At 41.9% G+C, this 20,608-nt stretch overlaps 1 protein-coding gene across 2 annotated transcripts; it reads left to right on the top strand.

The window, feature by feature from the left end:
- Window positions 1-2,607: 2,607 nt before the first annotated feature.
- Window positions 2,608-20,491, top strand: LOC135506787 (protein FRG1-like). 2 transcript variants are annotated; one of them, XM_064926165.1, is made up of 9 exons: window positions 2,608-2,737; window positions 2,957-3,024; window positions 3,126-3,248; window positions 16,608-16,665; window positions 16,965-17,079; window positions 17,379-17,483; window positions 17,717-17,808; window positions 19,282-19,392; window positions 19,799-20,491. In XM_064926165.1, exons 1-9 carry the CDS (start codon window positions 2,679-2,681, stop codon window positions 19,833-19,835), a joined length of 768 nt encoding a protein of 255 aa, XP_064782237.1. In that variant the 5' UTR covers window positions 2,608-2,678; the 3' UTR covers window positions 19,836-20,491. The 2 variants fall into 2 exon arrangements, with proteins under 2 accessions (XP_064782237.1, XP_064782236.1); XM_064926164.1 differs by having other exon boundaries at window positions 3,126-3,257.
- Window positions 20,492-20,608: the final 117 nt, after the last annotated feature.

Below are 20,608 nucleotides of genomic sequence, written 5' to 3'. Positions count from 1 at the left end.
TCCTAAACCAATTTTTTTTCCCCTTGTTTTGGGTCTTGGCCACATAAAGGACAATGAATTTTCCTTCACAGCTGAAAGGCAGCTAATGGAGCAGGAGGACTTATTAGATCAAATGCATTTTAAGGACAGAAAGGGAACATCACAGAGCTCAATTACCAAGAGGCAGAGTCTGAGTCCGAAATGCATACTACTCCCTTTGTAATGCTCTACTTTTGACTAGAGCCCTATAGGCCCTAGTTAAAAGAAGTGCACTACAAAGGGAACACTGTACCATTTGGGACACAGACAATCTAAACCTCTACAGAGAGCATCTTCAGTTGTGTGTTTGCTTGAAACCGATTTAATAACTTTGTCAAAAACAGTCAAATCTAAGCTGCAGTGACTTCTCTTTCCATCCAGCGACATCTTTAGTTTTGTCCGAGCGTTCGGCTAATTGAGGCTTAAATCTTGATTCTCATTTGGTTCACACTCGCAAATGACTCTAATTGTCAAAAAAATATTTATGAAAACAAGACTAACTTTCATGTTTGCAAATTGATTGGGATTACTCGCTCCACTGACTCAAACACATTGCAAACATTTTCAAAAGCAGCAATGTTTATAATCACATTTTGTTATCACTGCAATATATCTGAATTATTTTTAAGTCTCACATCCAGAGAACATTCACTACAATCTTCCCATTAGAGAAATGTTACTGGGCTGTGATCCAATCAAATGTCTTAATTTCCTTCCAAACTATAGGTAAGTGGAAGGGTGTGAGGGAATTCCACCATATTGCTTGCACCCTGGCATGTCCTTGCAGATCACTAGTAACTGGTTAGGAGTACAATGGCTATACTAGCTAATATGATAGAGTAGAGTAGTTTGAAACAAAATATGTGATTTGTCTTAAATCTCTACCCAGTATAGCCAGAAGAAGATTGGCCAACCCTTGGAGCCTGGTTTCTCTCTAGGTTTCTTATAGCTTCCTGCCTTCTAGGGAGTTTTCCTTGACACTGTGCTTCTGACTCTGCATTGCTTGCTCTTTGGGATTTTAGGCTGGGTATCTTTAAAGTACTTTGACAACTGCTGATGTAAAAAGGGCTTTATATAAAATACATTTGATTGATTGATCGTAAGTTATACAACTCTCTAAAATGACCATTTATCATCACTGAAAGCATTTAATTGACTTCAGTGATCCCACATCATCTGAGTCTCTCCACTTTGTCTGTGTGACTTTTCAGCTCTGAGAAACACCGCTGCCTGGTAGCGCTTTGCTTTACCACAAAGGGCAGGCTTCTGTCTCATTAATTTTACTTCCTGACACTGTCATCCAATGATTTATTACCTCCTGTCACAGGCTTCCTGATTGGCCTATTCTTCCTTAATGGGGTGCCATTAGTATAAACCTTAATTTGAGTGCACCCCTCTCACCTAGGTCGATACTTGCTATGGCTCACATGTCGGTTGTTTCAATGAAGACTCTGGGAGGAATTGGTGCAGGAATTTGACACAACGCCATGTACCTGTTAGCAGTCGGTGGAGTCAGTGTTTCATGTTTCTGGCGCATTGTGTGATGTTGAGCAGCACACATATGCGTGTTCGTTGAAGTAGAATTAATTTGTGTGTGAGTGTGTGTGAGTGAGAGATACTTTGCGTGTGTGTGAAAGAGAGAGTGTGAGTGCCAGTGTGTGAGAGTGTGCATAAAAGAGAATGTGTGTGTGTGTGTATACATTGGTCTGTGTTCATGCTCTCTTTCAGCCCCTCCAGGAGTCTTGGTGAATGAAAAAACAGAACCAATGTCTGGGTAGTAATTTACAGTAATTTGCTGGTCAGAGACAGCAGACACACCGTCTATTGAGAGAAAAGCCAAACTCCAGTACACCTCTGAGCCAGGAGACAGACAGTAAATTTCCCTCACACTCACTGCCAGCCTTGGCCTGGACTCGGGTAGTTTACAGAGATTCACTCTATGTGAGACTGTGCAGAGACTCTAAACATGGCCACTTAAGCTGCTCCTTGACTACGGCATGAATGGATGTGTGTGGAGTTGGGGTGATATTGTGAGTGTGTGCAAGTTTAAAGTGCACGTGTGTGTGTGATTCTCTGGGACAATTAGTCTAGTGAAAAGCATGAGCTGTTGCACACCCAAAAATGTTAGTATAGGTGCTGACTACTGTAACAGCGAGAACTGTAGGCTATAGAAAATAGAGTCACAAACCCTCTATATAATCTCAGAGTAATGTATTGGGTAAACCACAAACGTTTTGGCATCACTGTGCCTTCTTCAGGGTAATGTCATGAATGCTTGAACCAGGTTATGTAGACAAATAGTGCAATTACTGCAACCAATGACCATAGTAACCCAGAAGAAATGTTGATGGTTTACTTTACCCATTAAATTACTGTGAGCTTATATAGAGTGTGTATGACTCTCTGTCACACTTAGTAACACATAATTAATAACACAACACCTTTTACATTGAACAAAAAAAAATTCTGCTAAACAAACAAGGCATTAGTCAATGTATTTTATGAACACATACAATGTTAATATATTCTCCAAAGAACAGATGTCGCTCGTTTGGTAACTGATATTTGTTTTTACCTCGACAGCCACCGTACTCACATGTTGTTTTTGTTTGTTTATGTTGTTAGCTTGGTGGCTAGCTAGTTTCCCATAATCTGAAGATATGGCTGACTATTCAAAAGTGAAGATAACAAAACTTGTTTTGAAGGGACTTAACAAGGGGTGAGTTTATTCCTCAACATCGAATTCAATATTTGTTTGTGTGGAAGATGGCGAATCAAGCTGGCTAATAATGCTATCAAACGAGCTATCGTTCATCGACTATTACCAGGCATTAACAGTTAGTTACTGGCTATTGTTAGCTAGCTAACTGTTTGCTATTTTCCTTTTTCCCAATTTCTAATTTGCCCTTGCTAATGTTGATCCACAATTGTCTTGTAGAAAGAAGAAGAAGCACAAGGATAAGAAGAGAAAAAGGGACGATGCACAAGATAAACCGGATATTGTTGGTATGTTGTTTGCTGGTCATTCTTGGTAGCTAGTTAGTTGAAAAGGGTTCTTATGATACTCCACAAAGTAGCAAACAATCATGTTTTTTTCTGCTTTCTAGGTGGATGGTGGTGTATCAGTGGCTTTGGGGAGATTTCGGGAACGGTTGCAATAGAGATGCAGACTAATTCCTACATCCATGCCCTGGATACTGGTCTGTTCACAGTTGGTGCACCACATCAAGGTAAGAAAAGTGAGAGACTATCTTTAGCTAAATTCACCCAATATTTCCTTTGTAGTACACTACTTCTAATCCAAGTTACATAGAGCTCTGGTCAAACGTAGTGCACAATAATATAGGGAGTAGGGTGTTATGTGTTTTGTCATTAATGCATGATGATGATGCACACAATTTGCTGTATGCCATACTAGGTTGTTTTGCTACTTGATTGGACAGGGGGAAGTGTTTCGAGAGACTTTTTGCCATTTGTTACATCATTGAGTCGATAGGGGCATGATCAAAATGTTATGCTTGAGTAAGTGGCGTTATGGGAGCGTTGTACTGACTCAACCCAGAGGCTTTTGTGGTACAGTCGAGTCCCTGTTACAGCTCTTACTCTCCTGCTCCACCTGTTACCAGGGGGCAGGGAGGGAGGTTGAACGTAGTGGAAATTTTGATTTGTTTAGATACAGATGACTGTTTTAGACTGTTATGAGACAAACACTGGAAGAGATTGCAAACCACAGGTATCAAATAGGGGGCTTATGCACAATTCAAGACCTAAGGGAAAATCCTTTTGAATTCAATCACTTTTTTTAACAGCACCCCTTTTGATTTAAAGTAAACCTTCCATACGTATTTGTCCTTTGTGGAAGTGCTCAGAAAGTAACTTTTTTTGTAATCGTTTGAAAGCTTTTAAATGAACCGTTTTTCTTTTCCAGTGATGAAGACATGGATGTCTCATGGTATGGTGGGATGTGCAAAAAATGTGTCAACTTTGAGCACCTTTATCTCCTGAATGTTTTGGCACTCAGGTTCAAAAAGTCCCTTTCTGACAAATGTTTCCATGGGCAAACATGTATGGAAAGTTTTGTTTAAATGGATTGACCCCTAACACGAATCTTTGGGGCAGGGTGACTCATCACAAGACAGTACTGAGTAGGGTTGCACATTTTGGGGAATATTCAGAGGTGGGAATTAACAGGAATATTTGGGAATGAACAAAAATATATATGCAAATTAATACCATTTAAATGTAGATGTTTTTTTTTTTTGCATTGGATATATTTACATATCATATAAAGACAGAAACAGAAACCTTTTACCTTATCATAAGTAGATGATATAATTTCAAATTATTAAATCATTTCAAAAGAAATAAAAAAAATGTTTTTAAACGATTTAGTCACGAATTGAACTTTAATTAAATGATTTGACTCTTCACATGGGATGATTTCACTGAACAACAAAAGAAAGGAAATATTGAATGATCCCCAATGATCCATCGCATCTCCCAAAAACATTTTCAACAGACATCTATATAATGATAATCTAGAAACTAAAGCTTTGCTTGTCTTCCTCTCAGGCTTCCATGTCTTCTCCCTGGACCTCCTCAATGTCCACCTCTGAACATCAGCCTCTGAGGTCTCATCTTTCACTGTCATTTTCCAACCTGGTTGAGGATGGCTCGTTATCAGGCTCAAAAAGCCTCAAATTTGCTTGAATGGCCACCGATTTTTCAACCCTTGTATAGGTCAGCCTGTTGTGTTCTTTGGTGTGTGTGTTCCCAAACAAGGACCAGTTGCGCTCTGATTTGGATGATGATGGAGGCAACAGGGGAAAGACCCTCAGATCCACAACGTCCCTCCCACTAGGTGGCTGATGAGATATGTTGGCACAACTGCCATATTGCATCTCCATCCCAAAGCCCTTGCTTGGAAGTATACTTCGCCCGACTGGCAAGAACCTTGCCCTCATCCAGCCCAAGGTGGCGAGACACTGTAGTGATAACCCCATATGGCTTATTGATCTCTGCACCAGACAGGATGCTCTTGCCAGCATACTTGGGGTCCAACATGTACGCTGCGGCATGTATGGGCTTCACGCAGACGTGTTCACACTTTTTGATTTATTTCAGAACTGCAGTTTCCTCTGCTTGGAGCAACAGTGAAGTGGGCATGGCAGTATGAATTTCTTCTCTTACATCTGCAAGCAGGGTCTGAACATCAGACAGGATGGCATTGTCTCCCTAAATCTGTGCAATGGCTACTGCTATACGTTTCAGGCTGCTTACCACTCTCTCCCAAAATACATCATCAAGGGGGGCTCCTCTTGATGGGGCTGTCCATATCAGCAGACTGTGATATGGCAATTTGTTGGAGAGCCTCCTTCCCCTCATGGAGACTGCCAAACATGAGTACCCCACCCCAACGTGTGTTGTTGCGCAGATTCAATGTGGTGCTCTTATTCTTCTCACTTGGTGAGGTAGATTGCTGCTATAACTTGATGACCCTTCACATACCTAACCATTTTCTTGGCTATCTTGTAGAGTGTATCCATTGTTTTCAGTGCCATAATGTCCTTGAGAAGCAGATTCAATGCATGAGCAGCACAGCCATTGGGTGTGAAGTGAGGGTAGGACTCCACTTTAGACCAAGCAGCCTTTATGTTCGCAACATTGTCTGTCACCAGTGCAAATACCTTCTGTTGTCCAAAGTCATTGATGACTGCCTTCTGCAATGTAGAGACCGGTGTGTCTGTTGTCCCATGTTTTGCTCTTGTAGAATACTGGTTGAGAGGTGGAGATGATATAGTTAGTTATTCCTTGCCCACGGACATTAGACCACCCATCATAGATGATTGCAATATGGTCTGCTTTCTCTGATTTTCTTGACCTTCACTCTGTTGAACTCTGTATCTAGCAAATGAGTAGATAAAGCATGTCTGGTTGGAGGGGTGTATGCTGGGTGAAGAACATTACAAAAATCTCTTCAATACACATTGCCTGTTGCTTGTTGTGAGCACTGAGGAAACTGTATGCACTTGGCCAGATGATTCTGCATCTTTGTTGCATTCTTCACATATGATTTGGCACAGTATTTGCAAATGTACACAGCTTTTCCTTCTACATTAGCTGCAGTGAAATGTCTCCACACATCAGAGTGCCAGTGGCATTTTTCTGTAAAGATTAGAAAGAAATGAGTTAGAAAAACAACAAATACAATTCCATGTACAGATAAATAGTTAAGAAGTTAGATTAAACAACTCCTTTGTAAGATAAATGTTTTAAAATGGAACAGGTATGGAAACAGGTGTATTAACACTCCTCTGTTAGCAGGCTCAAGCAAGCTAAAACCCACATGGTAGCAAAAACTAAGTAGCAGAAATTGTTAACAAGTTATAAATGATTTAAACACACTTTGCTGTAGGCTACTATTTACTAGTTACAAAAAATCATGTATGTCATAAAATATTCACCCTACCCAGTAAGCAAAACTTACCGGAAAGCATGTAGTCCTTGGCTCAGACAGTGTAGTAGTGTGAGCTCAATAGCATCTCATTAGTGTGCAAGATCTTGAGAATCAGCTGTACATGTGATGGAAGAATGCACTGTGCATGCAGAGGGTTGCAATTCCATTGAATTGTGGATAGTTTAACCAAAATATGCCACAAGACCTAGAATTGCCTTATGTGTATCCCATAAAAGGTTCACTGTTATAAGCTAACTTTTTTGATATCAAGCAAAATTCCCAGTCTTAACTTCCCATGGATAATTTTCAAAACATTTCCGGAAAGTTTCCTACCCTTTGCAACTGTGGTACTGAGTAGCCTTTAGTTTGATCCACTAATTTGGAGGGATGTCCACATAATTCTGTAATATATATATATATGTATATATATATATTACAGAATTATATATATATATATACACATACATACATACATACATAAATACAGTGGGGAGAACAAGTATTTGATGCACTGATTTTGCAGGTTTTCCTACTTACAAAGCATGTAGAGGTCTGTAATTTTTATCATAGGTACACTTCAACCGTGAGAGACGGAATCTAAAACAAAAATCCAGAAAATCATATTGTATTATTTTTAAGTAATTCATTTGCATTTTATTTCATGACATTAAGTATTTGATACATCAGAAAAGCAGAACTTAATATTTGGTACAGAAACTTTTGTTTGCAATTACAGAGATCATACGTTTCCCGTAGTTCTTGACCAGGTTTGCACACACTGCAGCAGGGATTTTGGCCCACTCCTCCATACAGACCTTCTCCAGATCCTTCAGGTTTCGGGGCTATCACTGGCAATACGGACTTTCAGCTCCCTCCAAAGATTTTCTATTGGGTTCAGGTCTGGAGACTGGCTAGGCCACTCCAGGACCTTGAGATGCTCCTTACGGAGCCACTCCTTAGTTGCCCTGGCTGTGTTTTTCGGGTCGTTGTCATGCTGGAAGACCCAGCCACGACCCATCTTCAATGCTCTTACTGAGGGAAGGAGGTTGTTGGCCAAGATCTCGCGATACATCCATCCTCCCCTCAATACGGTGCAGTCGTCCTGTCCCCTTTGCAGAAAAGCATCCCCAAAGAACGATGTTTCCACCTCCATGCTTCACGATTGGGATGGTGTTCTTGGGGTTGTACTCATCCTTCTTCATCCTCCAAACACGGCGAGTGGAGTTTAGACCAAAAAGCTCTATTTTTGTCTCATCAGACCACATGACCTCTCATTCCTGACCAGGTGCTGCTGTGTAGTTCTGGGCTGATCCCTCACCTTCCTCATGATCATTGATGCCCCACAAGGTGAGATCCTGCATGGAGCCCCAGACTGAGGGTGACCGTCATCTTGCACTTCTTCCATTTTCTAATAATTGCACCAACAGTTGTTGCCTTCTCACCAAGCTGCTTGCCTATTGTCCTGTAGCCCATCCCTGCCTTGTGCAGGTCTACACTTTTATCCCTGATGTCCTTACACAGCTCTCTGGTCTTGGCCATTGTGGAGAGGTTGGAGTCTGTTTGATTGAGTGTGTGGACCGGTGTCTTTTTATACAGGTAACGAGTTCAAACAGGTGCAGTTAATACAGGTAATGAGTGGAGAACAGGAGGGCTTCTTAAAGAAAAACTAACAGGTCTGTGAGAGCTGGAATTCTTACTGGTTAGTAGGTGATCAAATACTTATGTCATGCAATAAAATGCAAATTAATTACTTAAAAATCATACAATGTGATTTTCTGGATTTTTGTTTTAGAATCCGTCTCTCACAGTTGAAGTGTACCTATGATCAAAATTACAGACCTCTACATGCTTTGTAAGTAGGAAACACTGCCGATTTTGCAGGTTATCAAACACTTGTTCTCCCCACTGTGTGTGTGTGTGTGTGTGTGTGTGTGTGTGTGTGTGTGTGTGTGTGTGCATATATATACAGTGCCTTGCGAAAGTATTCGGCCCCCTTGAACTTTGCGACCTTTTGCCACATTTCAGGCTTCAAACATAAAGATATAAAACTGTATTTTTTTGTGAAGAATCAACAACAAGTGGGACACAATCATGAAGTGGAACGAAATTTATTGGATATTTCAAACTTTTTTATCAAATCAAAAACTGAAAAATTGGGCGTGCAAAATTATTCAGCCCCCTTAAGTTAATACTTTGTAGCGCCACCTTTTGCTGCGATTACAGCTGTAAGTCGCTTGGGGTATGTCTCTATCAGTTTTGCACATCGAGCGACTGAATTTTTTGCCCATTCCTCCGTGCAAAACAGCTCGAGCTCAGTGTGGTTGGATGGAGAGCATTTGTGAACAGCAGTTTTCAGTTCTTTCCACAGATTCTCGATTGGATTCAGGTCTGGACTTTGACTTGGCCATTCTAACACCTGGATATGTTTATTTTTGAACCATTCCATTGTAGATTTTGCTTTATGTTTTGGATCATTGTTTTGTTGGAAGACAAATCTCCGTCCCAGTCTCAGGTCTTTTGCAGACTCCAGAATGGTCCTGTATTTGGCTCCATCCATCTTCCCATCAATTTTAACCATCTTCCCTGTCCCTGCTGAAGAAAAGCAGGCCCAAACCATGATGCTGCCACCACCATGTTTGACAGTGTAGATGGTGTGTTCAGGGTGATGAGCTGTGTTGCTTTTACGCCAAACATAACGTTTTGCATTGTTGCCAAAAAGTTCAATTTTGGTTTCATCTGACCAGAGCACCTTCTTCCACATGTTTGGTGTGTCTCCCAGGTGGCTTGTGGCAAACTTTAAACAACACTTTTTATGGATATCTTTAAGAAATGGCTTTCTTCTTGCCACTCTTCCATAAAGGCCCGATTTGTGCAATATACGACTGATTGTTGTCCTATGGACAGAGTCTCCCACCTCAGCTGTAGATCTCTGCAGTTCATCCAGAGTGATCATGGGCCTCTTGGCTGCATCTCTGATCAGTCTTCTCCTTGTATGAGCTGAAAGTTTAGAGGGACGGCCAGGTCTTGGTAGATTTGCAGTGGTTTGATACTCCTTCCATTTCAATATTATCGCTTGCACAGTGCTCCTTGGAATGTTTAAAGCTTGGGAAATATTTTTGTATCCAAATCCGGCTTTAAACTTCTTCACAACAGTATCTCGGACCTGCCTGGTGTGTTCCTTGTTCTTCATGATCCTCTCTGCGCTTTTAACGGACCTCTGAGACTATCACAGTGCAGGTGCATTTATACGGAGACTTGATTACACACAGGTGGATTGTATTTATCATCATTAGTCATTTAGGTCAACATTGGATCATTCAGAGATCCTCACTGAACTTCTGGAGAGAGTTTGCAGAACTGAAAGTAAAGGGGCTGAATACTTTTGCACGCCCAATTTTTCAGTTTTTGATTTGTTAAAAAAGTTTGAAATATCCAATAAATGTCGTTCCACTTCATGATTGTGTCTCAGTTGTTGTTGATTCTTCACAAAAAAATACAGTTTTATATCTTTATGTTTGAAGCCTGAAATGTGGCAAACGTTCGCAAAGTTCAAGGGTGCCGAATACTTTCGCAAGGCACTGTATATATATATATATATATATATATTTTTTATTTGACATTTATTTTCATGATGGTCAAACTGAATGGTTAAGATTAAGTCTGTAAGAGCTAAAGTTATTGTACAGTCTGACAGCAGTGGGTAGAGTGGTGTTTTTGTTGTTTTATAATACGGGCAGTAACACAGGACTGTCTTTCTCAGCAGCCTGGTGGTGCAGTCACCTCCCTTAGAGGGAGAGGGTCATGCAGGGGTTGTTCGAGAGTGTGCATGTTCCTTGCCAGATGCACTGCGAGGGGAGCTGTGGTTGGACTGCTCCAACAATGGAGATGATCCTCAAGGCCCTCCTCTGCACCCTGTCTAGTTGGGCCTGCTGCTTTTTACTGCATCCAACTAACAGCACTCCACCATATTCCAGACAAGGTCTGACCAGTATAGTATAGACTGTGACCAGATCTTCAGTGGGTAGGCCATTTCTGGCAAGACCATTCAAAAAGTGCAGACATTTTGAGGCCTTCCTCACTGACTGCTCAACATGTGTGTCACCACTGAGGTTAGAGTCTAGATGAAAACCAATATATTTAGTTGTTGTTACCACTGGTACTTCCTGTCCTTCTAGGATTAGTGTTGCGGGTTGTGGATGGTCTCTAGAAATAACATATCTGAATTTCCACTGACTTTTTCCCATTCAGGAGCATGTTGTTGGATGTGGCCCACTCTTCCAGCTGCTTTGCCTCCAAGCCCATGGAAGTGTGGGTGCTGGTTAGTTGTATATGGCTCGGGACAGCCCTACATCATCAGTATACCCAGTGTCACTGAACTTTTCGGTTGGACATGTGAAGGATAAACGGATATGGTGAGACGACGCCCTCTTGTGGCACACCAGAAGTGGCCGAATGTGCCATTCATCATCACCCTCTGCCTTCTTCCGCTGATGTAGCTGTGGAGCCAGGCTAGTAACCACAGACACAGTTAAATGTCAGCCAGATGTTGCAGGAGCTTTGAGAGGGTAGTTTGGCAAGCTATCGCCAAAACACTTCTTGAATCCCCACATCTCTGTCGCATCCCTAGCAGCTCAGCTGCTGAAATCAACTGTGATTCAAGTGACTTGCACCAATGTTACCAACTTGGATGGTCTGCACAGCTCAACAGGTTGGCCCACTAAACTAAAGGCATCTTCATGTCTCAAAAAAAACAACTAATGGGACCGTAGTTTCAATTGGAACTTGATTTACTTATTATCATCATACATTATGATTATCATAAATGATGGTTATTGTAAGGTATGGTCATGAGCACACGTTGTTTTGTGAACTTAATCTGCTTAAGTCAAGGCGGTGTGGTGTCTTGTGCAACCGTTTAGATGGCAACTTCACTCAAGTTGTCAGAATGAGTCACTCTAAAATGGCTGTAAATTCTTAAATGATTTCCCTTTGCAATTTGAACTGACAAGATTGAAATGAAGGAGAGGGAGAGAAATCTAAAGTGGTCCTGTTGATTGTTCCCTCTTATAAAGTCATTTTTGAAATGCAAGCCTGCCCAGCATGTCACTTGCATTCACTTGAATTGTCTGCATCGGGGCCTCCCGAGTGGCGCAGCGGTCTATAGATCCGGGTTTGATCCCGGGCTGTGTCGGGGGCCGACCGCGATGGGGAGACTCATGAGGCAGCGCACAATTGGCCCAGCGTCATCCGGGTTAGGGGAGGGTTTGGCCGCCTGGGATGTCCTTGTCCCATCGCGCTCTAGCAACTTGTGGCAGCCGGGCGCATGCATGCTGACTTTGGTCGCCAGCTGTACAGTGTTTCCTCCTACATATTGGTGCGACTGGCTTCCATGTTAAGCGAGCAGTGCGGCTTGGCGGGGTCGTGTTTCAGAGGATGAATGGCCTTCTCACCGGAGTCTGTATGGGAATTGCAGTGATTTCCAAGACTGTAAGTATCAATTTGATATCACCAAAAAATGTAAATACACTTTTTTGGGGTCTGTGTTGGATTCTGTAATTCGGCATTATAGACAGAGCAAATGGAGCTGGTAATCGTCTGGAATTAATGAATCCCAGAAGAGAATGGAAGAAAATCTCCCTCATGAAGCCCAGTTTTCTCAAGTTCCATTCTATTCCAATACGAAGTGAGGAAACCAAAGAGCCGTAATGGACGTCACGTTCCATTAGCCTGGCAAAGTGGCAGGGAATGTTTTGTGTCATTGTGGAGAATTGGGGGGGGTTGACTAATTGTTTCTTCCAACTTTATTTTCTTGCTTTTTCGATGACCGCCGCATTCAATGGCTGCCTGCGTGCGGTACCAGGCGTTTTGAAATCTAAACCAATTTTGTCCTAAACGGTATAGGATTTAGCGTTTCGTTCTAAATCAATTTGAAATCACACTCTGAGAGAGTGGACACGGAAAATGAAAGGGAGAACTGAACTACTATGTTGTTCCAGAAGCTATTAGGACATTCATTTCTGCACAGCTTGCCGGGTAATGGTTTTAGCGAGGAAGCTGGAATTGCTCCTCCACACACACACACACACACACACACACACCAGGCATTAATCTATTTCTTTGTCCTCTCAAGCACGTTATTGGATATCATCAATATGAATCTGGTGCTAGCTACGATTTATGGTGCCCATCCATTTGCAGAGGCAGGAAGACAATGAAATATTTGGAGGAAATGTATTGCACAGCTCTGTGATGGGTTAGAATGCAACAAGGTAACAGGCTCATGGTTTATGGATATCAAGATCCACATGAGTATCATTGACCTAATGTCATTGTGATTCTTTGCCTCTTAAATGCATAGTTTTTCAGCACAACATATAAATTGGTCACGTTTTCATACCACCAGGTGGTATTGTGTCTAGGGTCCACAATAGATCCAGACCCACTGGGTAGTTTAAGGTGAAAAGTGTAGTCCACAATCTAAAATGAACGGGAAAGGTCGGCACCAACCATTTCGATTGTATGTTTACCATTCAAAGTTGGCGTGCATGACAATTTAGAGGGATATTGCCAACGTGTGCTTGAATCACATCTTTGAATCCAGGCTCGCAGACGATATGCTTCGTCTCCCCACTGTTAGCCCCACTGACTAGCAAGCCAGAGCCCCATTACACCAGCCCCTGAGCCTCAGGGAAAAGGCCTCAACTTGGGGGTGGAACACCTAACCTAACTAGCCAAGCTAGTCTAAATGGGAGTTTCCAGGCAAAAATTCTCTGCCCTAAGGCGAGCGATGTTTTGAGAAATGTTCAATAAAACCCATCCACCCTCCAAAGACAGAAACGCAGACCTGGGATTCAGCTCACTGTTTTTCATTGAAGAGGGAGAAAGAGGGAAAATGGCCAGGAGAATAAAACGTGAACTATTCATATTCCCTTGGTGAGGCTCTAACTTGGGAGGCAGGCTCATTTAAATGAGATGAAAGAGAAATTGAGTTACAGGGACAGAGAGGTGATGTTTCTGCACTTTTAAGGGATTTTCAGTAAGAAGGAACCCCGTCTAGAATAGTTTAGCCCTCTCAAGCTGAGAAAAGCCCTCAAGATGCTTAGTCACTGGATGCAGGAGACTTTGTGAATGCTCTCTGTAAGGTCAAGGGTCACGGGGAGATATAGGCCTGCTTTAGGGGATAGAATATAATTACAATTTAACCTGTCTGTCTGACTATTGTGGTCTGAGAAACATGGTGGGGCAAAAAAGTATTTAGTCAGCCACCAATTGTGCAAGTTCTCCCACTTAAAAAGATGAGAGAGGCCTGTAATTTTCATTATAGGTACACTTCAACTATGACAGACAAAATGAGAAACAAAATCCAGAAAATCACATTTTAGTTGCAAATTATGGTGGAAAATAAGTATTTGGTCACCTACAAACAAGCAAGATTTCTGGCTCTCACAGACCTGTAACTTCTTCTTTAAGAGGCTCCTCTGTCCTCCACTCGTTACCTGTATTAATGGCACCTGTTTGAACTTGTTATCAGTATAAAAGACAACTGTCTACAACCTCAAACAGTCACACTCCAAACTCCACTATGGCCAAGACCAAAGAGCTGTCAAAGGACACCAGAAACAAAATTGTAGACCTGCACCAGGCTGGGAAGACTGAATCTGCAATAGGTAAGCAGCTTGGTTTGAAGAAATCAACTGTGGGAGCAATTATTAGGAAATGGAAGATATACAAGACCACTGATAATCTCCCTCGATTTGGGGCTCCACGCAATATCTCACCCTGTGGGGTCAAAATTATCACAAGAACGGTGAGCAACAATCCCAGAACCACACGGGGGGACCTAGTGAATGACCTGCAGAGAGCTGGGACCAAAGCTGCCTACCATCAGTAACACACTACGCCGCCAGTGACTCAAATCCTGCAGTGCCAGACGTGTCCCCCTGCTTAAGCCAGTACATGTGCAGGCCCGTCTGAAGTTTGCTAGAGAGCATTTCGATGATCCAGAAGAAGATTGGGAGAATGTCAGATGAAACCAAAATATAACTTTTTGGTCAAAACTCAACTCGTCGTGTTTGGAGGACAAAGAATGCTGAGTTGCATCCAAAGAACACCACACCTACTGTGAAGCATGGGGGTGGAAACATCATGCTTTGGGGCTGTTTTTCTGCAAAGGAAAGGGACCAGGACGACTGATCCGTGTAAAGGAAAGAATGAATGGGGCCATGTATCGTGAGATTTTGAGTGAAAACGTCCTTCCATCAGCAAGGGCATTGAAGATGAAACGTGGCTGGGTCTTTCAGCATGACAATGATCCCAAACACACCACCCGGGCAATGAAGGAGTGGCTTTGTAAGAAGCATTTCAAGGTCCTGGAGTGGACTAGCCAGTCTCCAGATATCAACCCATAGAAAATCTTTGGAGGGAGTTGAAAGTCCGTGTTGCCCAGCAACAGCCCCAAAACATCACTGCTCTAGAGGAGATCTGCATGGAGGAATGGGACAAAATACCAGCAACGGTGTGTGAACCTTGTGAAGACTTACAGAACTTTTGACCTCTGTCATTGCCAACAAAGGGTATATAACAACGTATTGAGTAACTTTTGTTATTGACCAAATACTTATTTTCCACCATAATTTGCAAATAAATTCATAAAAAATCCTACAATGTCATTTTCTGGATTTTCATAGTTGAAGTGTACCTATGATGACAATTACAGGCCTCTCTCATCTTTAAGTGGGAGAACTTGCACAGTTGGTGGCTGACTAAATACTTTTTTGCCCCAATGTATGTGAGCCTAGGGAATTTATTTGCTATCCCAATGCCCAATGATTGCACACAGAGGTGTGGTTTCCCAATTTACATTTGCATCAGCCTGTCCTTGAAATTGACAGACTCTTTCCACCCCCCTTCCCTAAAGTTGTGAGAACCTGTGATGGTCACATCCTTACGGAGTGTGTTTCTCTGTATGATTAACTAGCTTCCTTTCAACAAAGGCCCCTGATCTGGCAGGACAAAGCAATAGGGTAGAAATCCATCCACAACTTTTATCCATCATCAACTAGCATATTAAAATGTTTATCCGACTCCATAAAGATAATGATAATGGATAATGAATATACAAACAAGCATTAGGCAATATTTTCCAAGCATATAGATCCTAAGGTGAACTTGCAGGACAACGCGTGAACAAAGAAAGGCTTACTAAGCCAGAGACCTAGAAGTCTAGGAAAGGAGAATTGATCATGCAACCTTCCTCCATGGACTGGATACAGGACAAGAGAGAGAAAAAAGGCATTTCATTCTATTTATAACATCTGAAGGTGTAACCTTTCAACCCAAAACCAACCACCATTGACCAATCAAACGATAAGTTGAGAGTAACCGAAACACTCCCGTGGCCGATCTCCACAGGGTGTCACCGCATTTAGGGTGGTGCTTAAATTGGGGCAATGATTTCAAGTGGAACATTTTCTGAAGGGGTGGGAGCCTTTAGCTGAGAGTTTATTTTTTTTAAGGGGGTGGAGATTTCTCTAGTCTTATAGTATCTGTTCTCATACATCTCTCCAAGAACCTAATCGAGCATCTGATGCAATTACGCAAGATTTGAGGTCTGGGTTTCATGGAGTAGGGTGGGTGTAGGCGATCGATAGCACACAACAGCAACATTGTGTAGCCCGAGGTTGTGTGTTATTAAGGACCATGAAGCATTAGTAAAACATGAAGGCTCTACGTCAGTACGTCTCAAGGGTAGAGGAAATTATGCAAATGGCCTGTTTCTCAGAATGACACATCATTATTGTACGTTAATATATTCTAGATCAAATGCATTGTATTGGCACCACTGAAACAGATTTATTTTTCTTCCTCAAGATCACAACCCTGGCGAGAGAATGTGAGAAATGCTAATCGTGCCCGACGTTTCGACACTCTGAATGTTAAGTCGGCAGAGCCGAGCTCCCAAATGTTTGAAGTGATAATAGAGTCATCTAGTTTTAATCCTCATTAAACCAAAACTAAAGCTCCTCTCGGATAAAAATAAGGAAAATAAAAAAGTGAAAATGCTCTGATTTTAGAATATCAATCAGGGTTTCGTGATTCTTAAAAGGGAAATGTTTTCTTTGATATTTTCCAGACGATGAAGGGCCAGACCCCCCGGAGCAGTTCACTGCCATCAAGCTGTCAGACTCTAGGTACGAATGAAAGGAGTAAATATCACCTACGCACATTTTATGTTGACTTCTTCTCTCTAAATCTGAATAGAAAGTGTCCCCTGGTGAGTTATAATAGACTTTGGAAGAACAATTACAGTCTCTGCAGGTTTACAATTTTATAAATACAAAATTGGATTTAAATGAGAACGTTATAAAGGAGCATCACTTCTGTCGTTCAAATGGTCTTTCTTTGAATAGTCTTTGGAAAAGTTTAGACACTCAAATCAACCTGCCAGTATCCAGGCATGAATTTTGTTCTCCTGTGTTTTTCTCCCTAGGGTAGCCCTGAAGTCTGGCTATGGGAAGTATCTAGGGATCACCTCGGAGGGGGTCGTGGTGGGGCGTTCCGACGCCATCGGCTCCCGCGAACAGTGGGAGCCTGTTTTCCAGGACGTGAGTGAAGCAACTGTCAATCAAAAATAAAAATGGTCAAAGTCGATGCATACAAAGACTGTGATATAATGCCATTTCATATAGATCTTGTTGCATAGTAACCCAAAATATAGATAAGCCTCGTTTTCCTCACAAGCTTGTTGCTTTGTTGATGTGGTTTGGAGTGAAAGCTTGACGCTCTCTGCATATGAGCTTTTACCTCGCGAGGTGAAACTCATCTGTCAAATATTCTCTTCATTTCATTTCTGTTTGTCTTCCTTTTTTTTGTTTACAAATTTCCTTCTCTTTCCCCGTTCCAGGGAAAAATGGCTCTCATGGCAGCAAATAGCTGTTTTATCTCTTACAGTGAATGTGGGGACATTGAGGCCAAGGGCAAGTTGGCGGGGGATGACGAGATGGTTAAGGTGATGTATATATTTCACAAGGTCGCTCCATAACCCACCCCTCCCCATCTATACTACAGAAATTACATCCCAATTACATCCCACTGGGGCAGTGTGAAGTTGGTAACGGGATGAAAAAACAAAATGTCTCCGAACATTAGGGGGGGGGGGCAGGATATTGCTATTCAACTGTTTTGTGTTTTGCCTCTCTCTCTCTCTCACTCTGTCTCTCTCTCTCTCATGATGATGAACAGATCCGGTCATGCGCGGAGAGGGAGGTCAAGCGAAACGACGACATTGCCGACGAGGACAGGGGCAACGTGAAGAACTGCGAGCTCAACTACGTGTATGTACCGTCTGTCGGCCTAAATCACACTCACAGTGGCAGCAACATTTGCAGCGGCAATCGTACAAGGCTGTGATTCCATGCTCTCTAGTCTAGAGGTTGTAAACCCCTGTTGTATGGCTGATCTTGTCCAAATGAACATAAGTAATGGTAAAGGTATCGGAAATGCCATGGCCTGCCCTTATATCACGACAATGTTTTATGCATTTATGAAAAACGTTAAGACAGACGTTTTTTGTCAGTAATGCCCAACAAGGATCAACAGTGGACTGTTATCCTAAATTGCTGTGCAGTACTGCAATTATACCGATATTGTTCATACTGGCTCCATATCTGTATTTTTGAAAGTTCTATATCTTAAACTTGATTGTTGACATGCAAAACATATTATATCAACAATTGACAAATAGTTTTGGGGTGGATTTTTCCTTTAAACTTCACCTACCAATTCTCACGGGGGGGAGGGGGGCATTTTATGTAGAAAAGACGGCTAGGAAGGTGGATGGGATGAACTCTGTGACCTTCCGTAGACAGACAGTGATTTCCCTCCATTTTCATCTGACAACCTTCCACTCTGCTTCTGCGAGATTTTGACAACTAATGCACAAGGAGGAGGAGGGTGCTGGTGGGGGGAGCGTAGGGGCGCCACCTCATCAATCCCGCTCCCTTAAAAGGCCGATTGATGGGCCAACGCTACGGGGATGGAAATGGGAACGAGGACGGAACCACCGCTGCCGCTTTTACGGCCCACGGCGGCCCATTAAGTTCTGAGAGCTAAGCGTGAACAGGGCTGTCATTGTGTTCCGTTTCTCCTCTTCCCACCTCAACTTCGTGTTCCATTTTTATTTTTTATGTTTTTTTATCTTCCCCCTCTCCAGCGTTTTTTATTTTAGAGGAGGAAAAAACACGGGGGAAATGGACTCATCATGTTGACGTGCCGATAATGGCTGCCCTTGAGCCCGTCATCGTGATGTAGTGCTTAGCATCCCAGAGCGTGTTGCATGAACAGAGCGCTGCCCGTGAATCATAAACCACTGACAGACTGTAACCACTGCTAGAGGGCCTATTGCACTCTGTATGTATCTACTATCAGGGCTGTTTACGTCAATGAAATGGCACGGTACTTGCGAGTGTAAGTTGTGTATACAAATGTGTATAGAGCATTTGTCATTGATAATAGTCGTCAGGTTTATGCCCCAGAGTGCATTGTTATTTATATTCCGAACTCTGACATTGCACTTTCTAATATTTCTTAACTATTTTATTTTGGGGATTTGCATGTTTTTTGGGGGGGTTTGTATCGTTAGGTATTACTGCACTGTTGGAGCTAGGAACATAAGCATTTCACTACACCTGTGATTAGATTTCTGCTCCGCGATGTTATTCTTTGTGTTTGATAGTGGCGTGTGACTGGTCCTGCCGTGTCTTATCACGTGTTAATGTCTCACTGAACACAGATTTCTGATGTTACAGAAAGAAGTTCCAGAGTTTCCAGGACAGGCGGCTGAGGGTGAACGAGGACGACAGCAACACGCTGAAGATGGCCCGGAAAGACGGGAAGTTCCACGAGGAGCTGTTAGACAGGTGGGGGAAAAACATCTTCACAAAAGAGGCAAATCCTAAACTTCCACTTAAGTCTAATTTTCATTCAGTCTCCCATTGACATCAATGCATGGCTAAGTGAAATTTTGATTCCAGTGGTGGTAGCTACCCCAAAGGAAACAACCCGCGCACACAAATTGGTTTTAATGATCAACACAAACTTCCTTTCCAAGAAATCGTTCTGGAACTGGTCCAAATTACTGTTGACATGACTCCTACTGATGGCCATTTAATAGCAGGATTCGGTCACGTAACTGGTCAAACTGCCAACATACTCTAAACCTATTTGCGCAAACCTGCTTCAATTCAACATGTGATTCAACAAGCTGATTTGTCACATGATACCTAATCACATTGTCTGGTGGATACTTTTTTTGTTTGTCCACAGGAGAGCCAAGATGAAAGCAGACCGATACTGCAAGTGAAGATACAAGAATTTATGGATTGTTCACTCGTCTTTTGATTTTCACATAAGAATTTCAAAGGGCTCTTTTTTTTTAAATTAGTTTTATTGTTTGACTGGCATTGATGAATCTGTTTTGAATGAACTTTTTATCATGAATACATTTTATTTGGTTAAGAGAAAGTAAAACTGTGCGATTATTGTCATTTCAATCCCTAAACCCCTTCCCTAGCAGGCTCCTCAGAAGACTGAATACCTTGTTTCACTGAGTTTCCCATCTCAGATAATAAACAGCAGTAGTGGTTATGGTGAACTGGATTGTATTTGAGAGATTACCCAGTGACCAATTTTCCTGTAAATCATTGTTAACATGCCTACCACCACTATCTTTGTTTTTCCCTAAAAAACGTCAGATCAGTAGATCTGTTAGATGTTTGGGACAGTCCATTGATGTTTGTGTATTAGGCAATACTGTAGGGAGAGTGGGGTAAGTTGAGAATTTTGTTTTTGCTTTCAGCATCACTACTATATTTCCCTTGATGTATTCTTTCTAACAAAGATATCTACATATATTTCAGGATGTTGTGTATCCCTGGAAATAATCAGAATTCATGTAAAAAAAAAAATACATTTTTGAAAACATAGCTTATTAAACATTCTCTTGGCAATTGAACCTAACTTGCTTACTACTTTCGCCATGTGGTTTCTTCCTTCACATACTTCATGAAATTATTACCTCTTTCTAAATATTTGATCAAATTATTAATTGTGTTCAGGTTTCCGAAAAAGAAATGT

This window comes from Oncorhynchus masou, chromosome 20, assembly GCF_036934945.1.
Source record: "Oncorhynchus masou masou isolate Uvic2021 chromosome 20, UVic_Omas_1.1, whole genome shotgun sequence".
NCBI classification, from domain to species: Eukaryota; Metazoa; Chordata; class Actinopteri; order Salmoniformes; family Salmonidae; genus Oncorhynchus; species Oncorhynchus masou.
This window is presented reverse-complemented; position numbering and strand designations above follow the sequence as displayed.